At 42.4% G+C, this 22,510-nt stretch overlaps 1 protein-coding gene across 3 annotated transcripts; it reads left to right on the top strand.

Moving 5' to 3' along the window:
* Positions 1 to 7,055: 7,055 nt before the first annotated feature.
* AMACR (alpha-methylacyl-CoA racemase) lies at positions 7,056 to 20,653 on the top strand. Of its 3 annotated transcripts, none has more exons than XM_060146941.1 (5): positions 7,056 to 7,421; positions 9,599 to 9,742; positions 11,277 to 11,437; positions 14,163 to 14,349; positions 20,156 to 20,653. In XM_060146941.1, the coding sequence occupies exons 1-5, from the start codon at positions 7,163 to 7,165 to the stop codon at positions 20,563 to 20,565; spliced, it is 1,161 nt and encodes a 386-aa protein (XP_060002924.1). In that variant the 5' UTR covers positions 7,056 to 7,162; the 3' UTR covers positions 20,566 to 20,653. The 3 variants fall into 3 exon arrangements, 2 of the variants coding, with proteins under 2 accessions (XP_060002924.1, XP_060002923.1); XM_060146940.1 differs by having other exon boundaries at positions 7,056 to 7,499; XR_009539985.1 differs by lacking the exon at positions 11,277 to 11,437 and having other exon boundaries at positions 20,156 to 20,295.
* The last annotated feature ends 1,857 nt before the right edge of the window (positions 20,654 to 22,510 follow it).

The following is a 22,510-nucleotide window of genomic DNA, read 5'->3' as shown; positions in this document are numbered from 1 at the left end:
CAGCAGAGCTTTGTTGACTTTGGCCTGCAGTGAGTGTAGGTCCATACAGTACGGATATAATCACCCACTTTTCTATCAGCTTAGAAATTACCCTAGTATACTATACACACACTGACATGGCATGTTTAAGGAGCTGTAAACCCAAACACATACAGCCAAACTAATGTATACAAAATATAAGGGTATTTCACTTAGGAGACATATAATAAAATTGCTTAATCTTTTTAAAAAATAAAAAATTATATGGGAATTGCCTGGTGGCCCAGTGGTTAGGACTCGGTGCTTTCACTGCCACGGCCCGGATTCAATCCCTTGGTCACGGAACTAAGATCCCGCAAGCTGCATGGCTCAGCCAAAAAATACAAAAATCTGTATATTTAAAAAAAAATTATGTGACTTCTTTGATTACCATATTTAATCAATATTCACAGAGCAGCTGTGCCACTTGACTTTTGCCTATGCCTCCCCAAAAATCAATTCTCAAAGGATTAAGTTTGCCACCAAAAAGATACTCATGAGAATGTGCCGTAAGTTCTGATGACAGTACCCCAAATTGGTTTACTTTAAGCAAAGAATCATTGGAATATGCGTTTACCTTGACGTTGAATCATATTTAAAATGCACTACAGAGATGTCCATCTAACAAATATTACACAATGAATTCCCTTAGAAGTAATGAGCCCTTAATTTCTGTTACAGTTTGAATTTCCACAAAGGCTTTTGAACTATGTGTTTACTTGGATCTTGTGTTGATTACCCCCTATAGCTAGAAGCAGAGATAATGAATTAGAGCTGCCCTTTTAGCTAATAATGTGTTCCACATTCATGCCAGTCTTTGACCCTTTCCTTTTGATCTACAAATATTTTGAAACTCTTCCTGAATCCATATACAATGCTATTTTAAAGTGAATGGATGTTAGCTATAATTTGCTTGACTGGTAATGTTTTTGTGGTTTTGTGTCTATTCTCCCTCCCCCTCCCCACCTCGGTATAGGGTCATGGGGTTGAAGTTTACTCTTACCAAATGTCATAACTTTCCTAGAAGTGCATTGCCAATAGATAACTGAATATTGCATGTTGCCCAAAAGGACTTCATATCTAAAGAGCATGCATTACTAATAAAGTGACTTAGAGTAAGATATTGGCCTGGCTTTAGATAAAACTGAAGCAAGAAAACTGTAATAAGCATTATATGGAAATAAACCCACTTTTGTGAAATGTTTCTAGAATGTTTTTAATAAAGTTGAATAGTCATACAGTTATAAGTCACTATGGTTTGTTAACACAAAGTTAAAATATTTTCATGCAGATGATGTAAACAGCCATACAATCGATGGTGTGGGCACAGAACAGGGTCACCGTCTACAGAAAACTCTACTTTTCAGTTATTCTATTGTTCTAACTTCAACCCTCTGGGTCTTTAAGACTCCGATGTTTAGAGGGTCCTGTGATGAAATCAGCATCCCTGAGGGGAAGGGACCTTCATCACACACTTGAAGTCTTTCTACGTTGATGCCTAAATTCCAGTTTTCACCTTGGTAGAGACACCCAAGATCTGGTTGCAGCAGGTAGAAAGCACTTTGGGCTGGCAAATAAGTCCCAAGTGTGAAGAAAAGTGGATAGTAAGGATGGTGGGAGAAGGCCAAGGTAATTATCATAGATTCATAATTTCACCAACGACCAGAGTTATATCTGGAAGACTGATTTTACGAGTCTTCCTAAAACTGAGGCCTGAAAAGGAGATAGTAGGTAGGTGTCATGGGAAATTTAAATATATCATCTAAGCAACCAACTTTAAAATTCTAAACCCCCAATGAAGGCAAACTCTACAAATGAAACACATGGGTGTATGCCTGCTGCAGAAATGCAGTACAGGGTAGAATAGCTTCACATAATGATTAGGTTGGGTGATTTTCCAGTGTAGAAAAGGCTACGTTTGAACCTTGGACAACGAATAACTTATGCTGAAGGAATTTTATTGAGCGTATTGTGAGTAAAAGCCGAAGTCAATAATATTCAAACAGAGGATAGAATGATCAAATGTAAACTACAAAGGGCCTGGCTGGAATTGATAAACATCTATTCTGTGCAAAGGTACTGTGGTATTCCAGGAGTGACTCAGCATTTAAAGTACAAGTCTTACCTTCCATGAGTTTTCAACTCAGTGAAGGAAGATAAGTAAAAAGGGGAAAGTGCATGGATGTGTGGATGAAGAATATCAGAATGTCACTTGCCACATCAGTAAACAAAGGGTATTGCAGCCATCAGGCCATCAGCTACTGCAGCTGTGAGCTGTGAGGGGACTCGGGATGGAGAAAAACAGGATCCTGGCCCCAGATAGCTAAGGTGCACATCAAAGGCACCTGTCACCTGCAGATGCCCAGGTGTTACGGGACTTTCCCCCAGTCTTCTAGGAAGGGAGGATGGGAACTCAGCCCTATTAGAAACTAGAAACCAGATACCAGACCAGAATTCGAGTTCTCTGCCCACCAGAGGTGATCAGGCTCCATCCCTCAGGTCAGGCTGAGGCCCTTCAACCAGACTCCTGCGTCCAGGACCAGGACAGAAGAAAAAAGGGTAGGATAGGAGGGGTTGAAAAGAGGAAAGGGAGAGGGAAGGGGAAAGAGGTCAATAAAGTTCCTTACCCAGAGTTCCTTGTCGGGGCTCTCTGGCCAGTCGTCTGAGTCAGGAGGAGACCAAGGATAAGACGGTCCCGGTTGCGGCCTCTGAGTCTGGTCCGTCAGCAGGCAAACTGGTCCCTGAGTACGCCGAGTGGTCAGGATGTCAGTCGTAGAGAAGAAGAGATCCTGCCAGAGTGGCCATTTTTTGCAGGAAGGGGGACCCCTTCCAGGGCCCGGGAGTGGGCTCTTGTCTAACACTTAGAAATGAATTGTCCGAGGAGACACGCGCTGACAAAGCAAGAGACTTTATTGGGAAGGGCAGAGCGCAGCAGGGTAAGGGAACCCAGGAGAACTGCTCTGCCATGAGGCTCTCAGTCTCGGGTTTTACGGTGATGGGATTAGTTTCCAGGTTGTCTCTGACCAATCATTCTGACTCAGGGTCCTTTCTGGTGGCGCATACATCACTCAGCCAAGATGGATTCCAGCAAGAAGGATTCTGGGAGGTTGGTAGGACATATGGACTGGCGACTCCTCTCTCCTTTTGAACTTTCCCAAATTCTTCTGGTTGGTGGTAGCTTATTAGTTCCACATTCCTTCCCAGGACCTCCTTTTGTAAGATAACTCATGCAGGTGGCTACTATCTTGCCTGGCCAGGGCAGGCGGTTAGCTTTGTTAGTGGTTCCCCTAAAAAAGCTATGCCAGAAAACACATCTAAAATGGGACAAGGTCTTGCCAATTGCTCTCTGTATGCTGGTGGCCCCTAGAAGCGGGCTAGGATTGAGCCCTTATGGAATTATATACAGGGGACTACTCCTGATGCCAAAATCTTGGCTCTCTGTGCAACGATGTTGAACAGAAATATGGAGACAGAGTTATGGAGGAAAAGAAAGAGTGGCTTTGTTTCTTTGCCAGACAAAGAGGGAACACAGTAGGCTAGCGCCTCAAGATCTGTGCCCCACTCCCTTGGGAATAGGGAGAGGTCTTATAGTCGGGGCTCCTGGTCAGGGGTATGTGATAAGGATCAACACAGTGACAGTCCTGCATTCTTCTTTCTTCTGCAGAGTTTCAAAAGGGTGGGGCTGCTGACAAGATTAGGGTGTGTACAGGGCCTCAGGTGGTGGGTCTCCTCATCTAGATGAGCTTCTCTGGTCCCTTTAATCTCGCCTCAAGTGGTTTCCTGGCTGCTCCTCCCTTGATTAGCAACTGTTCGAATCTGCCCTTTGGAACTCAGGGAAGGTAATGGAGGCTGGAGTCTTGCCTACAAGAAACGGGGGACAAAAAGGCCTCCATGCCTGGGAGCCCCATAGGGGCTCCCAGCAATGCCACCCTTGGGAAGCATTGTTATAAAACTCCTTATCAAATCCTCCTGGGTTGGGACACATAATTTTGGGGGGCAGGAGCCCACTGTGTCCCCCTTTGCCTGGCAAAGTAATACAGCTATCCTTTTCTACTTCACCCAAAACTCTGTCTCCGAGATTTGATTTGGCACCAGTGTACAGAGAAGCTGAGCTTTCGGCATCATCCCTGGCCACAGGATTAATTATGCTAAATAAATCCAGAATTTAGGAAGCATGGTTCCTAGCTAAGTAACTCTCTGGGATATAGTCTGTTTGTTGACATGAGAACCTCATTAGAGACCTCATCTATAATCATGGGTCAGAGGGTGTATTAGTTTGCTAGGGCTGCCGTAACAAAATACCACAGACTGGATGGCTTACACAACAGAAATTGATTTTCTCACAGTTCTGGAGGCTAAAAGTCCAAGATCATAGGGTCAACAGGTGTGGTTTCTTTTGAAGCTTCTCTTTTTGGCTTGCAGATGGCTGCCTTCTGCTCTGTCCTCACAAGATTGTCCCTTGGTCTGTGTGTTCTATGTCCTACTCTTTTCTTATAAGGACACCAGTCATACTGGATTAGGACCCACCCATACGACCTCATTTTATCTTAATTACCTCTACGGGCGCTATCTCCAAATGTTGCCGAAATCTCGGCTTCTCTGTGCACCGATGCCAAACAGAAATACAGAGACAGAGATTTTGAAGGATGAGAGAGGTGGCTTTATTTTTCTGTCAGGCAGACGGGAAGACACAGCAGGCTAGTGCCTCCAGAACTGTTCCCCCCTCCTTGGGGAATCGGAGAAGATTTTATACGTGGGGCTCGCAGTCCGGGGGTATGTGATAAGGATCAACGTAGTGAAGGTCTTGCATTTTTTTTCCTTTGCATTATTTCAAAACAGTCATAGCTGACAGTCAGGCAGCCCAGTAATTGGGGTCCGGCATTCCGGTAATTGGGTTCATTTGTCTCTGGTTTATCGGCCAGCAACCTTCTCTCTGAAATGCAAAAGCTACAGGGGGTGATTTGTTACAAGGGGGCATAGGGAATGTAAGCCCTGGGATGTAATAAGGTTAGGGAGTGACAGGCACAGGATGTAACTCACCCAGTTAGGGGTGATAGGTGCAGAATGTAATTTACATAGTGTCAGGGAGTGAGGTTAATTTTGTGAAGTACAAATCTAGTTACAGATACTACAGACAAGTGACGGTTAAAATAAAACTAGGAGTGATTAACTCTTTCAGGCCAGGTTACATTTCTTCTCTAGCTTGTTCACTGTTCCCTTTGTTTTCCTTGCTCTCAGGAAAAGGAAAACTTCATTTTTATTTTTGCTGCAACACAAATACAGTCACATTCTGAGTACTAGGATTAGGAATTGAGTATATGAATGTTAAAGGGACACAATTCAGCTTGTAACAGGGGGTATGTGTCCAATGAAGGAAGGAAGGGCCTGTAGTGTCAAGTGAGATTTCCCAGACCTCTGCTTTGTCTGATCATGTCTCTGCTGACTAAAAAAGTATTCACAACCTAAAAGTTGAGAGTTATGTTTCATTTGGCAGGAAGTTTTAGGACTTCAAGCCTGGGAGGCAGCATCTCAAGTAACCCTGAGAGAACTGCTCAGGAGTTCTGAGGAGGTGAGAGGAGAGCTAGGATATATAGCAGTTTTGCAACAAGGGGCAGGTAGCCGGAACATCAAAAGATTACTGTTAATTAAAGAAAACCAGATATCCGGAGTTAAGGAATTTAGTGCTTTTCTCTGTATGGGAAGATGCAAGAGTCTGGGCTCACTGAAATCATTCCTTTGAAATGCACCTCAGCTATCTGGGGCCAGTATCCGGTGTTTTTACATCCTGAGTTTCCTTGGGGCTCACCATAGAGAGTGGCTGCAGCTTGATGGCTGCTAGATGGCAGGTATTCTTCCCTTCCTGAGTTCCCTCAGGGCCACCAGATCTGGCAGTGGCTGTAATCATTGATGACTGTGACATCCTTTGTCTACCGGTAAGGCAGGAGATATTCCATTTATCATCTCCATGACCTGCATCTTTGACCATATTAGTAAAGCTTGATGCTGGTAAGATATCTGATTCACGTGAATCTGATCCTGGGTGTTAGCACCAGCTGTATCTGTACTGTTTACTTTTTAGAAAAATAGACTGGGAGCCACTGTGAAAAAATATTAGTGGATGTCTGGATGTCTGCTATAGCATTTTTTGTATTTTTCGCTTTCTTTAAGTTTCTCAAAATAAAAATAAAACAAGAGGATGGGGGTAAGGAAACGTATGCTTGAGCAAAGGTAGGAACATGGGGTACAGGGGGACAAAAAGGTGTTAAATTAATTAAACAAGGAAGCCATTAGACTGATGTGGCTCTAATGCCCTTGGCAGTCTCTGTAAATGCCTCAAATTTCGGAAATCAAAGGTAAGAACCAAACCCAAAGAGCCAACCAGGCTTTAACGTTATAGCCAATGAATAATTTCCTTGCTTTGCCTTTACTCTATAAAAGTCTCCCCTTAGTTCCTGGAGCACCCCTAACTGAAAGGAGTAGGCCTATTTGGAATTATTTTATTGTACTTTTTAAAAATGTGCATTAAAATCTAAAACTCCAAGCCGTAACTGTAGAAATGGCAGGTGACAAACTAAATATTTTTAAACCTCTCTGATTTGCCTCTGATGAGCACCGCCCTCTCAGATGTTCTTTTGATATTCCACTATACGCAAGCCATCTGTGGGTGAATCATCGGGTGGCTAAGAAAGAAGTAAGAAGGCAGTCTTCAGCCCACCGAAAAAAATACTTTAGCATTGTTCTTAAATATTTATGTACTTTTAATTTCTCCAGGGCCGGAGAGGTTTACGAACCCAAAGCGCACAACAGCTGGGATCGCAACATCGAGAGTAAAAGCGTCCTGAGAAGTCGGTGACCAGCCACGGGGTCCCCAGGTCAAGCCCGGTCACGATTTAGGATTCCGCACTTACAAAAAGCGAACACTCCGCCGGCCCACTAACGGCCCCGGACCCGGGGAGGCGGGGCCAGGAAACGCCCAATGCGCAGACTCCGCGGCCGCACGCAGGCGCACAAGGGAGAGGCCTCGAGGGCGGGGCCTCGAGGGCGGGGCCCCGAGGGACGGAGGGAGAGTGCGACAGAGCGGGGGGGCCCCAGGCCCGAGTGGCCGACTTTGGGGCCGTTCCGTTTCTTACGCCTTCGGAAGGATATGCGGGTGCCCATGGCTTTGCAGGGCATCTCGGTAGTGGAACTGGCCGGCCTGGCCCCGGGCCCGTTCTGCGGTATGGTCCTGGCGGACTTCGGGGCGCAGGTGGTGCGTGTGGACCGGCCGGGCACCCGCGGCGACCTGAGCCGGATGGGCAGGGGCAAGCGCTCGCTGGCCGTGGACCTGAAGCAGCCGCGGGGAGCGGCGGTGTTGCGGTCGCTGTGTGCCCGGGCGGATGTGATGCTGGAGTGCTTCCGCCCTGGTGAGCCCCAGATCCCGACGCTACGCGAGACCGGACGAGGGACGCTCCCCGAAGAAGGGAGGCCGCCGGGCATTTGGGGTTGGCACGGCACACCTTTTCCCTGTTGCCACCCGAACCCTTTCCGTCCCTGTCTGTCTAGACCTTTCTGTTGCATTTGATATTGTTGCTGATCGTTCGCTCACTGAGACGGTCTTCCATACTTGGATTCCGAGATACTGTTGTTGCCTTTGCTCTTCTCATACCTCTCTCTGACTCCTTCCCAGTTTCTGTTTTTTTGAGTCACCCTATTATAGTTGCCATTCTTAATTACTTGAGGATCGTGAACCCTATGAGAAACGATCGAAAGCCATAGATTCTCTCCCCGGAAAGCTGCATATAGGTACATAGTCATTTTGTTACCGTTTGGAGCTTGGTGTACCTCATAAAGCCATCCACGGACCCAGGACAACTCCCTGCCTTAAATGCTGGTGTTCCCAAGTTCCAGCTTCTGCTCAATTTCCTTTACACTCTGCTTCTTGGAGCCACCTTATCTATTCCTATTAGTTTTACTTTTTACAGGCAGATGTTGGCCAAGTCTATAACTGTATCCCCTTTTAGAGCCACAGACTTCCGGAATACCCAGCTCCTGTCCATTTCTACTTGGCCTTCCCCCGGGCACTGCAGCTTCCACGTATTCCAAACTGAGCTCATCATCTTCCCTACTAAAATGGCATCTCCTCTTTGTGTTTTATTTCAGTGAATGGAACCAATGTCCACCCAGTTTGCCTGAATCAGAAACTTGTACTTCAACCAGGACTCACATCTTCCTTTCCCCCTGCCAGCTTTCAGTTATCACCAATCCCATCATTCTTCCTCCTTCCTATGACTCAGGATTCTTTCTCTTCATACCTGCTGCAGCTTCCTTGGCAGCGTTTTTTAAAGCTGATGTTTGGGTGTAGCACCACTCCGATCTATTCTTAGACAACTGCCACCGTCATCTTGCTCAAGTACAAATACAGAGCTTTGCCGGGTATATAGCAGAAGGCAGTAAATGTTTGGCGAATGAATTGAATGTCTGTGGGCACCAGGCATATTTAAATGTGTCAATTCATTTACCCTCAGATTTGAGGATTATAACAATAATAATTTAGTAATTAGGATTATGTCATAATTTAATAATACCGTATTTGAAGTTGAAGGAGGTTCAGCATGGTTAAATAACTTGTCCACAATCTTGGAATTAGGAGGAGGGTACAACTGTGAATACAGACGTAGCTGCCAGGGGAGGGGATTGTGGCTGATGTTTACCTAGGTAGAGGAATAAAGTTCTTTTTATTTTATTTTATTTTTTATTGAAGTATACTTGATTTACAGTGTGTTAATTGCTGTACAGCAAAGTGACTCAGTTATACATATGTATACATTCTTTTTCATATTCTTTTCCATTGAGGTTTATCACAGGATATTGAATATAGTTGCCTGTGCTATACGTAGGACCTTGTTGTTTATCCATTCTGTATATACCAGTTTTCATCTGCTAATCCGAAACTCACGATCCATCCCTCTCCCAACCCCCTACCCCTTGGCAACCACCACTCTAGGAATAGAGTTCTTTTGTAACTTATCATAGCTTTATGGAGGCAGAGGCACGTTATAAGCCTGTGGAAAGAGATGAGGCATGGATCCTGCCAGAGGAGCTTCTGAGCTGATAGGGAAGATGGAATATATACATACATAAATAAGTATAGCAGGCACTGATGCGGATATAGACATAGAAAAGGTCCTGAAAGGAATAGCAGCTTCCAAAAGTGAATTTTTGGTCAAAGACCCAGAGTAACTTCCAAAAGAACAGACCATTTCTAATAAATTACTAAGGAGAGAATTTGGGGAACTATAAAGGGCCTGAATAAAGGGATGAAATGTCCACTCTGAGGAGTGAAGATGCTTGGGTATGCCTGAAGGGATGCAGGGCAGTGCTGGAGGGAAATAGCATTCTGGGGGTCGGGGGGAAGCCACACATTCCAGAAATGGGGGCTTCACTCTCTGGGTCCTTAATTACTGGCAATACCCTATGAACCCGCAACAAATGTTACTAGTTTTCCTTGCAAGAGTGCTCTTTTATGTTTGCCACAAAGAAGGGATTATACCCATCCTCAATTCATGCTCTCTTAAAAAAAAAAATTGTAACTTTTCTCAAGGTGTGATGGAAAAACTCCAGCTCGGCCCAGAGATTCTGCAGAGGGAGAATCCAAAGCTTATCTACGCCAGGTTGAGTGGATTTGGCCAATCAGGAAGATTCTCTAGGGTAGCAGGACATGACATCAACTACTTGGCTTTGTCAGGTATGTTGAAAACAATAATTTCTCTACACTTTTTATTTTGTTCCCAGTCAAGATCTACAGTTACACTTATTAAAAAGAATTTTTTTAAAGTGAAGATTTAAATATTTGTTGGAATCAATAAAGAGCATGTGGTTGTTTAAAAAGGGTTGGTTTGTCTTGGAACAGTCATTCTCATCCTCCCCCTGCCTTAACACATTGAAGGGGTAATGTGTTCACTAATAACATTTACTGACTACATTTGTGAAGTTAATTCTCCAGCAAGCCCCTGCTAGGAATTAAGAGACTTGTTGGTAGTAGAAATGGTTGCTCTATATTTTGCAAAGATATAGTTTGATTTTGATACCCCTCGTCCCTCACTTTATTGAGAATCATTGACTGAGTCATGATTTTAGAAATTCTGTGAATACTAGAAAAAGCCCATGGTTTTCAGGTCATAATATCACCTTACTAGAGTTTTTGCCTGTAAGAACATATCTTAGGGCTTCCCTGGTGGTGCCGTGGTTAAGAATCTGCCTGCCAATGCAGGGGACACGGGTTCGATCTCTGGTCTGGGAAGATCCCACATGCTGCAGAGCAACTAAGCCTGTGCACCACAACTACTGAGCCTGCGCTCTACAGCCCACGAGCCACAACTACTGAGCCCACGCACCACAACTACTGAAGCCCACACGCCAAGAGCCCGTGCACCACAACGAAGAGTAGCCCCCGCTCACTGCAACTAGAGAAAGCCCACATGCAGCAATGAAGATCCAACTCAGCCAAAAATAAATTAAAAAAAAAAAAGAACATATCTTAGAATGGCCTAATTCTAGATTTCTAAGAACTGCATTGCTGAGTCAAGGAAGTCTCAAATTTTCTGTGTGTACACATTTAAAGGTTGAGGAAAAGAGTGAGTGTAGAGTTGGCTTTTCTCATATACTTAAAAATTTAATTCCTTTTTCTTGTGTTTATTTTCTTGCATCTCTTTCTAATAAGAATGGAAGTGCATTATACTGTTGTTAAGCCATAAAGTGCTAAGTGGATAGCAACCATTTCCCCCCCAAAACCCAGTGAATAAAAACTTAGCAACAGAATTCTGAAAATGTTAGTTGGAATAAAGTTTTAGAGAAAACAAAAAAATCAAACAAGGAACGTTGTTAGAGGGAAGGCCTTCTCTTTTTTTTTTGCAGTATGCGGGCCTCTCACTGTTGTGGCCTCTCCCGTTGCGGAGCACAGGCTCCGGACGCGCAGGCTCAGCAGCCATGGCTCACGGGCCCAGCCACTCCGCGGCATGTGGGATCTTCCCGGACGGGGGCACGAACCCGTGTCCCCTGCATCGGCAGGCAGACTCTCAACCACCGCGCCACCAGGGAGACCCAGAAAGCCTCCTTATAAATATGCTGAACAGGTTTAGGTTTAGAAAAGCATTAGGTATTAGTTTTCACTTACAACAGTAACTAGAGAGATTGGTTTTCCCTCTAAGATGTTCATGTATTTATTTAAAAGAGGCATTAAGTTTACAGTTAGTGTTCCCCGATTGTTTTTAATGGTATAGGTGTTTTATCAAGAATTGGCAGAAGTGGTGAGGCTCCATATGCCCCGCTGAATCTCCTGGCTGATTTCGGTGGGGGTGGCCTCATGTGCGCACTGGGCATCCTGATGGCGCTGTTTGAACGCACACGCTCTGGCAAAGGTCAGGTCATTGATGCAAACATGGTAAGTGTTGATTGGGGGAAATGATAAGCCTACTAGTTGTTCCTGAGGTCGATATATGGCTGCCTCACATCCTCTTCTGAACAAGACGAGGTAAATGAGATTTGGAATTTGAATCCAAGTTACCAAGGATGGCCTTTTCTTTAAAATAGCTTCATATCTTGAACATGTGTCAGAATGTCATATTTTGATCATCTGTTTGTGGAGTCAATCTTCTAAACGTTTCATGACTCACTTGATTTCTATGTTGTGTTTCAACAATTTTCCCCGTGCTGTCTCTTGTGCTTAGGATATGGTTTTCAAGAAATCTTCATTCAAAACTGGGCTCAGGAAGTCTCCCTTAGCAGGTAGAGAAGATTCTTAATGATGCTCAAGTAAAATGGGCCAGTCTAGACCTTCCTGCTGCGTTGTGTAGGGGAGACTCAAGTGTCAGGATGCTTCGGCATTTTTACCCTCATACACATGCCTCATGTTATCCTAGGCACTTTTCCTGTGTGATTTCTCCTGATCCCCCAAACAGCAATTTCACTGGGAATACATTGTTATTTTAATGAAGAGGAAACTAAAGCACAGAAATTTGCCTCAGTTCTCACAGCTAGTTGATGAGAGCCCAGTCCAGTGTCACTATACCTTTGCGTTTGGACAGATCTTTGGCGGTAGGGTGGAGAATGGATTGGATGGAGAGAGAAAAGGCGAGAACTAAAATGGTTAATGGTAGAATGGGTCTGGATTTAAGGATTTACATTTGAGATGTAAAATTGCTGGGATTTGGTGAGATATTGGCAATGAAGGGAGAGGGAGGAATCAAGAATGGCTCCCCCATCTCTGGCTTGGAAGACCCGGTGGATGGTGGCCCTGGAACCCTGGGGAGGATTGCTGAAGGAAGAGGGTGATTGGGGGAAATAGATACCTTATTCTTTAATTTTTTTTTTTTTTAATTTTCTTGGCTGTGCCGCACAGCATGTGGGATCTTAGTTCTCCGATCAGGGATCGAACCCTTGCCCCTTGCGTTGGAAGCATGGAGTCTTAACCACTGGACCACCAGGGAAGTCCCCAGATACCTTATTCTTTTGGGCCAGTAGTTTCCAAATGACTTTAGCAGCAGAATCCTTGATCCAGGCCTGTCTGTGATGACCTGGAGTTGTCTCTTCATCAGACTGTTGCCTTAGAAACTAGAGTTAAGGTAACTGTGGAATGTGCAGTCCGTTTTACGGTGTTTACTCCTGATCTGGGAGTGCTCATCTGACCTGGGGGGCTGTGTGTTGGCATGCAGGCCATTGGCCTACGTGATGAGAACAATATAAAAGGTTGGGAAATTGAGGCTGCAGTGCGTCAAAGCCTCTGGTCTGTGGCAGCACACACTATATGTGCGTGAGGGGAGAAGAGAAGTATGTGCTGGGCAGCCTCATGATGAGATGAGAATTATAACTGCTGTGTCTCTTGTCCTCTATCCTCCTATGACACCAAGTAAAGGTGGAATTAAATTAGAGCCTGTTTGTATCCTGAGTGAGCCAGACCAGCCCCATAACACTGTTAGGACGTCTTTTTTCAATAGACTCATCACTACATCCAGTGTGTAAAAGAGAGTATGTATGTATATGTATATATATGTGTGTGTCTATATGTGTGTTTGTGTGTGTATGTCTAAATGTGGGGACACTCTAAGATCTCTGTAACCCCATTTCAAAAAAAAGCACCACCACAGGCCACTTATACAAACTCCACTACTTGGTGACAACAAATGTCAGATCCGTGAATTGAAGTGTGCATGAGCTTCCTCAGGTTAAACGGGAAAACTGGGATGTATCTAAAGGTATATTTTGTGTTTGTTTTATTACAGCCAGAATCTGTGAGAAGTCCCATGCTCACAGTTGGAATGGGGCCCCTCTGTTGGTAACCTCAGAGACAAGGATGCTTTGATGGCCTTCTCCCTGTGGTGCCAGAATCATTAGGATCATAAAGCCATGAGGATAGGGAAGTAGTCTTCTTTAGCTAGCCCAGTGCATCCAGCCTTGTGATAATCATACCTGAGTTTGCGAATCCATTCCCGTTACTTCAGGACTAGTGGGAAGTTGGCATTCCCAAACTAGTTTGTCTGTACTCTGAAAACCCATATACCTGCCACCCATACTGTTATGTTTATTTTGTAACTTTCTAGTGATTATTAAAGTTAAGATATAGTAAATACTCAAATTTGTTTTCTTGGGCTTGGAGTCAAACTAGAACAAACTAAATTTAGCTGTCATGTGACTTACCTTTAAAATGTGATATGCTTCATATATCTGTGTGTATGTGTTTGTAGGTATTGAGATCAGATGATAGATTTTTAAAAAAACCTTTTTGCTTTGTTTTCAACTTTTTTATCCTGACAGTTGTTAGCATATATAAAAGTAAAGAGAATGTATAATGAACTTCCATGTACCCTCACTTAGCTTCAAAAATTATCAACATTCTGCCAATCTTATTTGAAAGGAAGAACAAAAGTAGTTCCTTTAAGTCTTTTCTGAACAGTATTCCCTGATCTGAATAGTGCAGAAACTCACTCTATCATAAACCTGCTCTAACTCCTTTCTTGAAATATCAAAGAAGTTGTATAATTAGATATAATCTTCCTATATTCTAAGATAAACATTTTTATACAAATATTTTTTAAAAACTCAAGTAGAAATCGATCATGCTTTTTATAGTTGAATTGCCAGGATTTATACTGTATTCTGTTTCTTCAAAGGTGGAAGGAACAGCATATCTCAGTTCTTTTCTGTGGAAAACCCAACAAACAGGACTGTGGGGACAGCCTCGTGGACAGAACATGTTAGATGGTGGAGCGCCTTTCTACGCAACCTATAGGACGGCGGACGGCGGGTTCATGGCTGTTGGCGCATTAGAGCCCCAGTTCTATGAGCTGCTGCTCAGGGGTGAGTACCTCTTTTCTGTGGATGTTTTTTGGACTATTTTGGAGTCTTTTGAAGTTCATGATGTCTTTTATTATATATCCACCTTATAATTTACCTAATTATAGCCATCATTATATTGTGGGGCACTTCCCCCATCTTTTAAATTGACAAGTAAATTTACAAGTCTGTAAAATAGCTCAGATTAAAAAAATAATAATCCTTTTTGTGGTAGTTCAGTGTTTTTATCACATTTTATACTCCGTAGTATTGGATATTTATCTTGCCCATGTGTGCCCACATCCTTTTCTTCCCTTGAAATGATCTACTGGTTCTACCAGTTTTTGTTCCTTGATAAATGTCCCTCATGGTACTTCAGTGACGGGGTCACCAGAGCACAGAGAGACTTTGGTGAATGAGAGTTTGTTGGAATATGTTACCATCACTTGATGCTTCTGCAGTTTACCTTTCTTGCAGATTCTTGTCTTATTGACATGTTGCCACAAGTTAGCAGGAAAATTTGGGATCCCCTCTTCCCTAATTGATAATTGGACTGAAGTTACTTTGTTCCTGTGAAATGTGAATTTAAAGTTTACAGATAATTTAGTATCTAAGAAGTTTTAGAATGTACTCTGAAGCAGTGTGACAGGCTGGTTGCAGCACATTTATCTTTCAGCTTTAAGTTTGGAGTTTTATCGCCATGTTTGGTAGCTTTTCAGATGCGCAGTGCTACTCAGAGTTATTTGTATATCGCTGAAATGACTATTTTTGCTAGCCTCAGAAAGCATTCTGTGATCAACTATATTAACTTCACCAACTTAACTATAAGTTAGAGAAACCATAGAACAAAATGGTTTATCTAGATCATAGAGGATGCCTTTCCGTCCAGAAATTAAGACTAAGACTAGAGGTCAATTCAAAATTCTGGACAGAACAGTGCTATACGAGGGGCTGAGTGGTGGGAACAACACTCCCACTCTGGGGTTCAGGGCCCTAGGAAGCAGCAGGTACATAACATAGTGGAGTCTGTGCCTTACAAAAACCTTGTGTTTTTATCTATAGGGAATTTAAATATAATAATAAAATTAACTAATCTTCAGTGAAATTTTATTATCACCATGCACAGGCAATTCTAAATGACAGTTGCAACTGACTTTTTTTTTTTTTTTGACAAATGTCTCAGGAATAGGGCAGTGTAAGCTCTGAGTCAGATCAACTAAAGACAAGCCCTGAGGGTGGGGATTTTCAGGGAGCTGTCAGACAGGCCAAACATTGGCGCTTCTCTGGGGATAGGATTTTGTGGGAGTTTCAAACTCATTTTGCCTCCTCTTCCTTGGCTGTTAACCTATTGATTTTCATGACTACCACTGTTGAGAGCCTGTTGGTTTTCAAGGCCATCACAGAGCTGGGGAGAGAGGGATGAAATTAGCCTAAGTTATAACACCACAAAGCTCACCGGTCTTACTGAGTTCAGTCATTTTGTTTCTTAAATATGCTCCTTAGATTGTTGCAAGCTTTTAGTTAATGTCTAGAGTTACGAAAGTGTTGATTCTGCCAATTTGTGCCAGTGTTCTTGTTGCTTTCATACAGGAGCCAAGTTTTGAAGGTCCTTGCTCTGTCATTGCAGAATTTAACTCCTCTCTGTGGTGTATTTTGTTGTTTTCTTAAAAACATACATGTTTAGAATGATCATGTCTACCATCCACACTCCACCTCATTTTGTAGCAGGCAGACTGCTCCAGCCCTTGACTTGTGGTAATCTTCTCCCGGGTTTCCTCTTTCTGAGTCTAAACTCTGTAACCCCTCCAGTTGTTTTGCAGTCGCGGCCTTTTGTGGTATCTTTCATGTCCTCTCTTCCTTTAAAGTTCACTAAGGATCCTTAGCTGGCAGGTGGCTGGTGCTTTCGGCGGACTTAGCAAGTTCGTTCAGCTTTTGTTTAATCTACGTAGTCCATGCCGAAATGCCTCAGCATCTTCTTTCTTCTACAATATTGATTTGCAAAAATAGTACTTGTACTTGTCCCATACACATTACTTCTCTCTCAGGCCTAACTGGACAAACCCCCATATCTGTAATGATTTTTTGAGGTAGTATTAATTTATTTATTTCACCTTATATACTGAGATCTTTGAGAACATACCTTCATTTAGCTCTCAGTATCTGAACATAAATACACAAGGTTTTTGTAAGGCTCCGACTCCTCTGTGCTATGCCCCTGCTGCTTTCCAGGGCAAAGAAGTCTGAAAGTACTGAGAATTTCATGACCTCTTGAGACTCTTGTAGTAAATCAGATAAGCAATAGAGATTTTTTTTTTTTTTTGCGGTACGTGGGCCTCTCACTGTTGTGACCTCTCCTGTGGCACAGCACAGGCTCCGGACGCGCAGGCTCAGCGGCCATGGCTCATGGGCCCAGCCGCTCCGCGGCATGTGGGATCTTCCCAGACCGGGGCACAAACCCGTGTCCCCTGCATTGGTAGGTGGACTCTCAACCACTGCGCCACCAGGGAAGCCCCTGTATTCTTAATAGTGACTGAAATGGTAAATTTTGTATTTTGTGTATTTTACCACAATTTAAAAAAAAATGAAAAAAATTCAAAATAATGTATTTTTTTAATGAAAAGAAATGTAAACAATACAGAATTTGTAAAGTAAGAGGTAAAAATTCTCCCTTGTCCTTCCGCTTTGGGAAAGTTTGGGATGTGGCCTTGAAGAACTTTCCCTATGCACATGCAAACACAATTAAAATTTTTTTACAATTTATATATAATCTATTTAATTATATAAATTTATAATTAATAACTATTTTTATTCAAAAATATAGCAAAGACATCCTTTTTTGTCAGTACCAAAGATCTTCAGCCTCACCCTCTTTATATAGCAGCCACATCATATTCCGTGGTATACCTGTACTAAAATTTATTTAACCACTTCCTTATTCAAGTTAATTTACGTTCTTTCCAGGTTTACATTATAACACATAATGTTTATTGTTTATTAACAAGCATTAATCTTTGTACATATGTCATTGCATACTTGCAGCATACATTTTTGACTGCTTAATATGTGCCTAATATTGTGTTACAGAGTAGAAAGTTTATGACGTGTACTCAAAACAGTAAATATTTTGTATAATTGTGTGTGTGTGTGTGTATACATGTACGTATAAGGTAGTTTTTTGGAAATCAAAACATATTTTCCCAAGTTTTAAATGGTGTCTGAATCCCCAGGTCAGTCTCTGAAAGTCTGTTTGACTTATAATAGCAGAAATTGAATATTGATTGTACTATAAAAGCTAGCCACAATCGATAATTGTGCTCTATGGGGAAATGGACTCAGAGTTACGCATAGGCTGTCAGCAGCACAGGAAGCAGCCCACCCTAAACTGCTGGTAGTTCGTTCTGGGGCCTTGATGAGGGGTCCTGAGCTTGCTGGGAAATTGTGGGCTGAGAAAGGGTGATAGGACGATGGAAGAGCTGGTGTGTCAGAGTTAGGGGTAGAGCCTGGGGTCTTTTGATTTCTAGTATTTTCCAGTATACAAAGTATGATCTGTGTAATCTCAAGTATAGTGTTTGTTGGAGAACTATTGACTCCAGTTTTACTTAGTTTATGATTCTGATCACATTCTGATTTTTTGTTTTTAAAAAACTTTAAAAAAGCGTGCAGATATGTTTCCAGCAGTAGCTGTGGTCTACTTAAATGCTTTTGGCCAACTGCTCGTTTTATGTGTTTTTTAATCCCAGAGTTCGGGGCTATCAGGAAAGAGAAAGCAAAGTGAAAAACGCCCTTAGAAACATTTCCTTATAGATTTTAGTGATAAACCTGAAACTGTGGCTCCATATCTTTCCTGGCTTTGAATGGGACATGTGGCCACAGAGATGTATATCCCACAGGTGTTTTTCCACAGCTGTTCAGAACTATGTGAATTCTCTTCATATCCCTCAAAACACTAAGAAGAGCCTGCAGTATTCATGTCTTCTTACCTCCTTAGGCACTTTTGCATCTTCAGAGCAGCTTACAATTGGTCATTGTTTTTCAACATGGTAGATGAGAAAAGGATGATAAAAGTGAGAATTACTTGATTAACTTGGCCAAACTTATGCAAAATATTATGCGTAATTTAAATTTAGAAACCCTCTTCTACAAGAGGGAATAAAAATGACAGTTACACCAAACCCCAACAAAGTGTCCCCTTGGGTATAATTTAATCAGCACTGGAGTTTGGTTGTATCTACAGGGGTAGGTGCTTGTAGTCAATAAAGGAAGCTCAGGTCAGGTCATGGGGCAGAGAAGCCATCCTTTCTGTGATATCCCCTGGTGGATGCTTTCATCCTCTCTGTCCCTTGTGTTGATGGGCCCTTCAAGGTTCTTCATACTTGAGAGAGCAAAACAGTCTCTGTGCCCCCTGTTGATTGGCTGGCTGAAAATTTTCTGTCCTGTTTGCTATAGGAACAATTTGCATGTGTCTTTGGTTACTTTACAAGTTCTTTGTTCCTAGGTCACAGCAGGGTTGTAAGAGAGTAATGAGTCAAATATCACTGCCCTCCTAGAGCTCTTTTATTTGACGAAAATAAAGAGAAATGAACATTATTTATAAAATTGCAATCTTGAATTTAATCATTTATCTTTATACTTCTTCCTTGAAAACAGGGGTACAGGCATACCTCACAGACTTTGTGGGTTGGGTTTCAGACCACTGCAATAAAGGGACTATCTGAAAAAAGCAAATCACATGAATGTTTTGGTTTCCCAGTACACATAAAAGCTATGTTTACATGATACTGTAGTCTATTAAGTATGCAGTAGCATTGTCTAAAAAAACAACGTACATACCTTAATTAAAAAATACTTTACTGCCAAAAAATGCTAACCATCATCTGAGCTTTGCATGAGTTGTAATCTTTTTGCTGGTGGAGGAGTTGAAATATTGCAAGAATTACCAAAATGTGACACAGAGACACGAAGTGAGCAAATGCTGTTGGGAAAAATGGCGCCCATAGACTTGCTCCACCCAGGGTTGGCACAAACCTTCCATTTGTAAAGATGCAGTGTCTGTGAAGTGCAATGAAGTGAAGGACAATAAAACGATGTCTGCCTGTAGTCTTGTATAAAGTGTTTAGATTGTAGCTTTTGTAGGGTTTGGGAGCACTATATGAAATATGGGTTTTTTTTATATAAACTTATTTTATTTATTTATTTATGTCTGCGTTGAGTCTTTGTTGCTGCGCGTTGGGTCTTTGTTGCTGCGGGTGGGCTTTTCTCTAGTTGCAGTGAGCAGGGCTACTCTTTGTTGCCGTGCGCGGGCTCCTCATTGCGGTGGCTTCTCTTGTTGCGGAGCGTGGGCCCTAGGTGCGCAGGCTTCAGTAGTTGCGGCATGCGGGATCTTCCTGGACCAGGGATCGAACCTGTGTCCTCTGCATTGGCAGGCGTATTCTTAACCACTGCACCACGAGGGAAGCACATGGAGTTATTTTAATTCAATATGACAGATAGTAACATCATGAGGAAATTTCTTTTTAAAAACCTACTCAGAAGGAAGAAGTCAGTTTCTGGAAACTAGACTATTAAAAATAGACTATTTTGGTTGAAATGTAAATAATAAAATCTTGGTAAAGACTTGGAAAGTCTGTTTTGAATCCTGTTACCCCTACTACCTTCTCCAGCCTTTGGCTCCAACTTCAAGTTGAGTTTGAATTTCTTCTTTTGACTCATTTGAGAAACCCTGTAGAACATCCTGTTTTGGGTGACTATAGTGAGTTCAAAACTCATTTTCACTGATTATATTTACTCTACCCAAAGCATACTAATTTAAGAAATTGTGTTTTTCTCTCAGGACTTGGGCTAAAGTCTGATGAACTTCCCAGTCAGATGAGCATAACTGATTGGCCAGAAATGAAGAAGAAATTTGCAGATATATTTGCAAAGAAGACAAAGGCAGAGTGGTGTCAGATCTTTGACGGCACAGATGCCTGCGTGACTCCTGTTTTGACTTTTGAAGAGGTTACCCATTGTGGTCACCACAAAGATCGGGGCTCATTTATTATTGATAGTGAGCAGGATGTGAGTCCCCGCCCTGCACCCCAGCTGTCCAACACCCCAGCTGTCCCTTCGTCCAAAAGGGATCCTTTTGTAGGAGAACACACTGAAGAGATACTCAAAGAGTTTGGCTTCAGCCAGGAAGAGATCAGTCAGCTTAAGTCAGATAAAATTATTGAAAGTAATAAACCAAGAGCTAATCTCTAACTTCTAAGCCCCACAACTCAAATAAATTTGAATATTGCCTTTACAGTATAGAGTAATGCAAAAAATTGTATGCATGGAAACATGAAAAGCAGTATCACAGTGGTCCAACTATTCTGATCAGGAAACAAGGCTGATTATAAAGTGATGATTGAATTCTGAAAACGGTTAACATCATGGCTTTTGATTTAGGAATATTTTTAGTTGGCCTATACTAAATTGTGGCAGTTTTTCTGCCTTCCAATTTACTTGATTGGTTATATTTGTTGATTTAAAATATTTATTATAGAATTACTATAATGCTTTTTATTAAATAAAGCTTTTTCCCCCCAAAGTTCACTCATGCTTTTAAGTTTGTGAAAAACTTTCAAGAAAGTTCTTTAAATAGAATCTAAATCTAAATCTAAATCTAAAATCGCCTTTGTTACTCCTTGAAATATTTTAGTCTCTACTGTTAACCAGAATGAATGTCCTTAGATAGAAAAGTCTGATCCTTTTAATTTGGTAAGGAAATCATTCAGCCAGTGTCTTGGAACTGGAATTTTAGAAAATGTCCTGAGATTTCCTTCAGATAGTTGCCACCTCTCCATCGAGACCCGCTCCTGTGTGTAGCTGCCTGTTGGTATCATCCAGATGTGTCTCTTGATCAGTAAACTCCACCATCATGCATTTGAAAGTGTTAACTAGACTTTTCCTCCTCTTACCAGTCTCCAGCTTCCACTCCTGTGCTGTCTCCCTCTGCCCCCAGTAGGCCCCCACGGCTTACGCCTCACCTCATATGGCCACTGTTCACATGTCCCTTACGGAGAGTCCTTTCCTGACCCCTGTCCAGGATGGCAGCTGCCTTGTCACTTGCTCTCCCCTCACCCTATTTCATTTTCCTTCACACTGTGTATCACTGCTGACATGCTGATTGACCCCAGCCCTCATTCCTTAACCAGTGCAGGCTAGAGTGGAAGCTTTATGAAGGACTTTGTAGGTTTCATTCCTGGGTTTCATTGCTAAGTCCCCAGTTCCTAGAGTAGTGCCTGGCCCATGACTGGAAACTTTGTGAATATTTATTAAAGGAATGAAACTCAACAGTGAAGTGCTGTCAGTTCCACCTTCAGAGCTCCCATATCCATCCTTCTGCCCATCTCCCATTGCTGCTTTCATCCAGACCCCTGTTACCTCTTCCCTGGACTACTATTCAACTTCCCGACCCAGCTTTTCACCTTCATTTTTTTCCCCATCATGTAGCAAGTTCTGGATCTCATTTCCACACACGGCAACATCCAGAAGAAGAGAGCGTCTCAGGAGCCCTCAGCAAACCTTGTCTTGTGTCTCCTTGGATCTAGATAAGTAACAAGCCAGTCCTGCACCAGTCTTTGGCAGAGAGGATAGGCTTGTCCTTAGATGAAGCCAACCTGCTCCTGGAGCTCCCCTGGACTTAACTTCCTGGAAGCACGTGGGTATTTGAGGGAGGGGTGGATTCCTGAAGCTAGTCCAGGTTCCATCAGGATGGGGGAGTGGAGAACAGATGTTACATCTGTGACATACAGTATCTCAGTTGCTCTTCAGTGATCACAAGGGGAAGGTAGGGCAGGTTTCTCCATTTTATAGATGTGGACACAAGCCTCAGATGGTCCTAAACCATCTTAGTTCACATCTCCCTTAGTGTCTTAGTAATTTTTCCATGGTGCCCCTAGGTCAGAAGAAATACCTAACTGTTCCACTTATAAATAATCAGGTCCCAACAACTGAAGTATTTATGTCCTGACAACTTATTAGCTGTTTGAAAAATATAATACATGTACATTGAAGATATTTTTTATTTCATTCTTTTTTAAAATTGAAGTATAGTTGATTTACAATATTGTGTTTAGTATACAGCAAAGTGTTTCAGTTATGTATATATACTTTTCAGACTATTTTCCATTATAGGTTATTACAAGATATTGAATATAGT

The sequence above is a fragment of the Lagenorhynchus albirostris genome, chromosome 3, assembly GCF_949774975.1.
Source record: "Lagenorhynchus albirostris chromosome 3, mLagAlb1.1, whole genome shotgun sequence".
NCBI classification, from domain to species: Eukaryota; Metazoa; Chordata; class Mammalia; order Artiodactyla; family Delphinidae; genus Lagenorhynchus; species Lagenorhynchus albirostris.
This window is presented reverse-complemented; position numbering and strand designations above follow the sequence as displayed.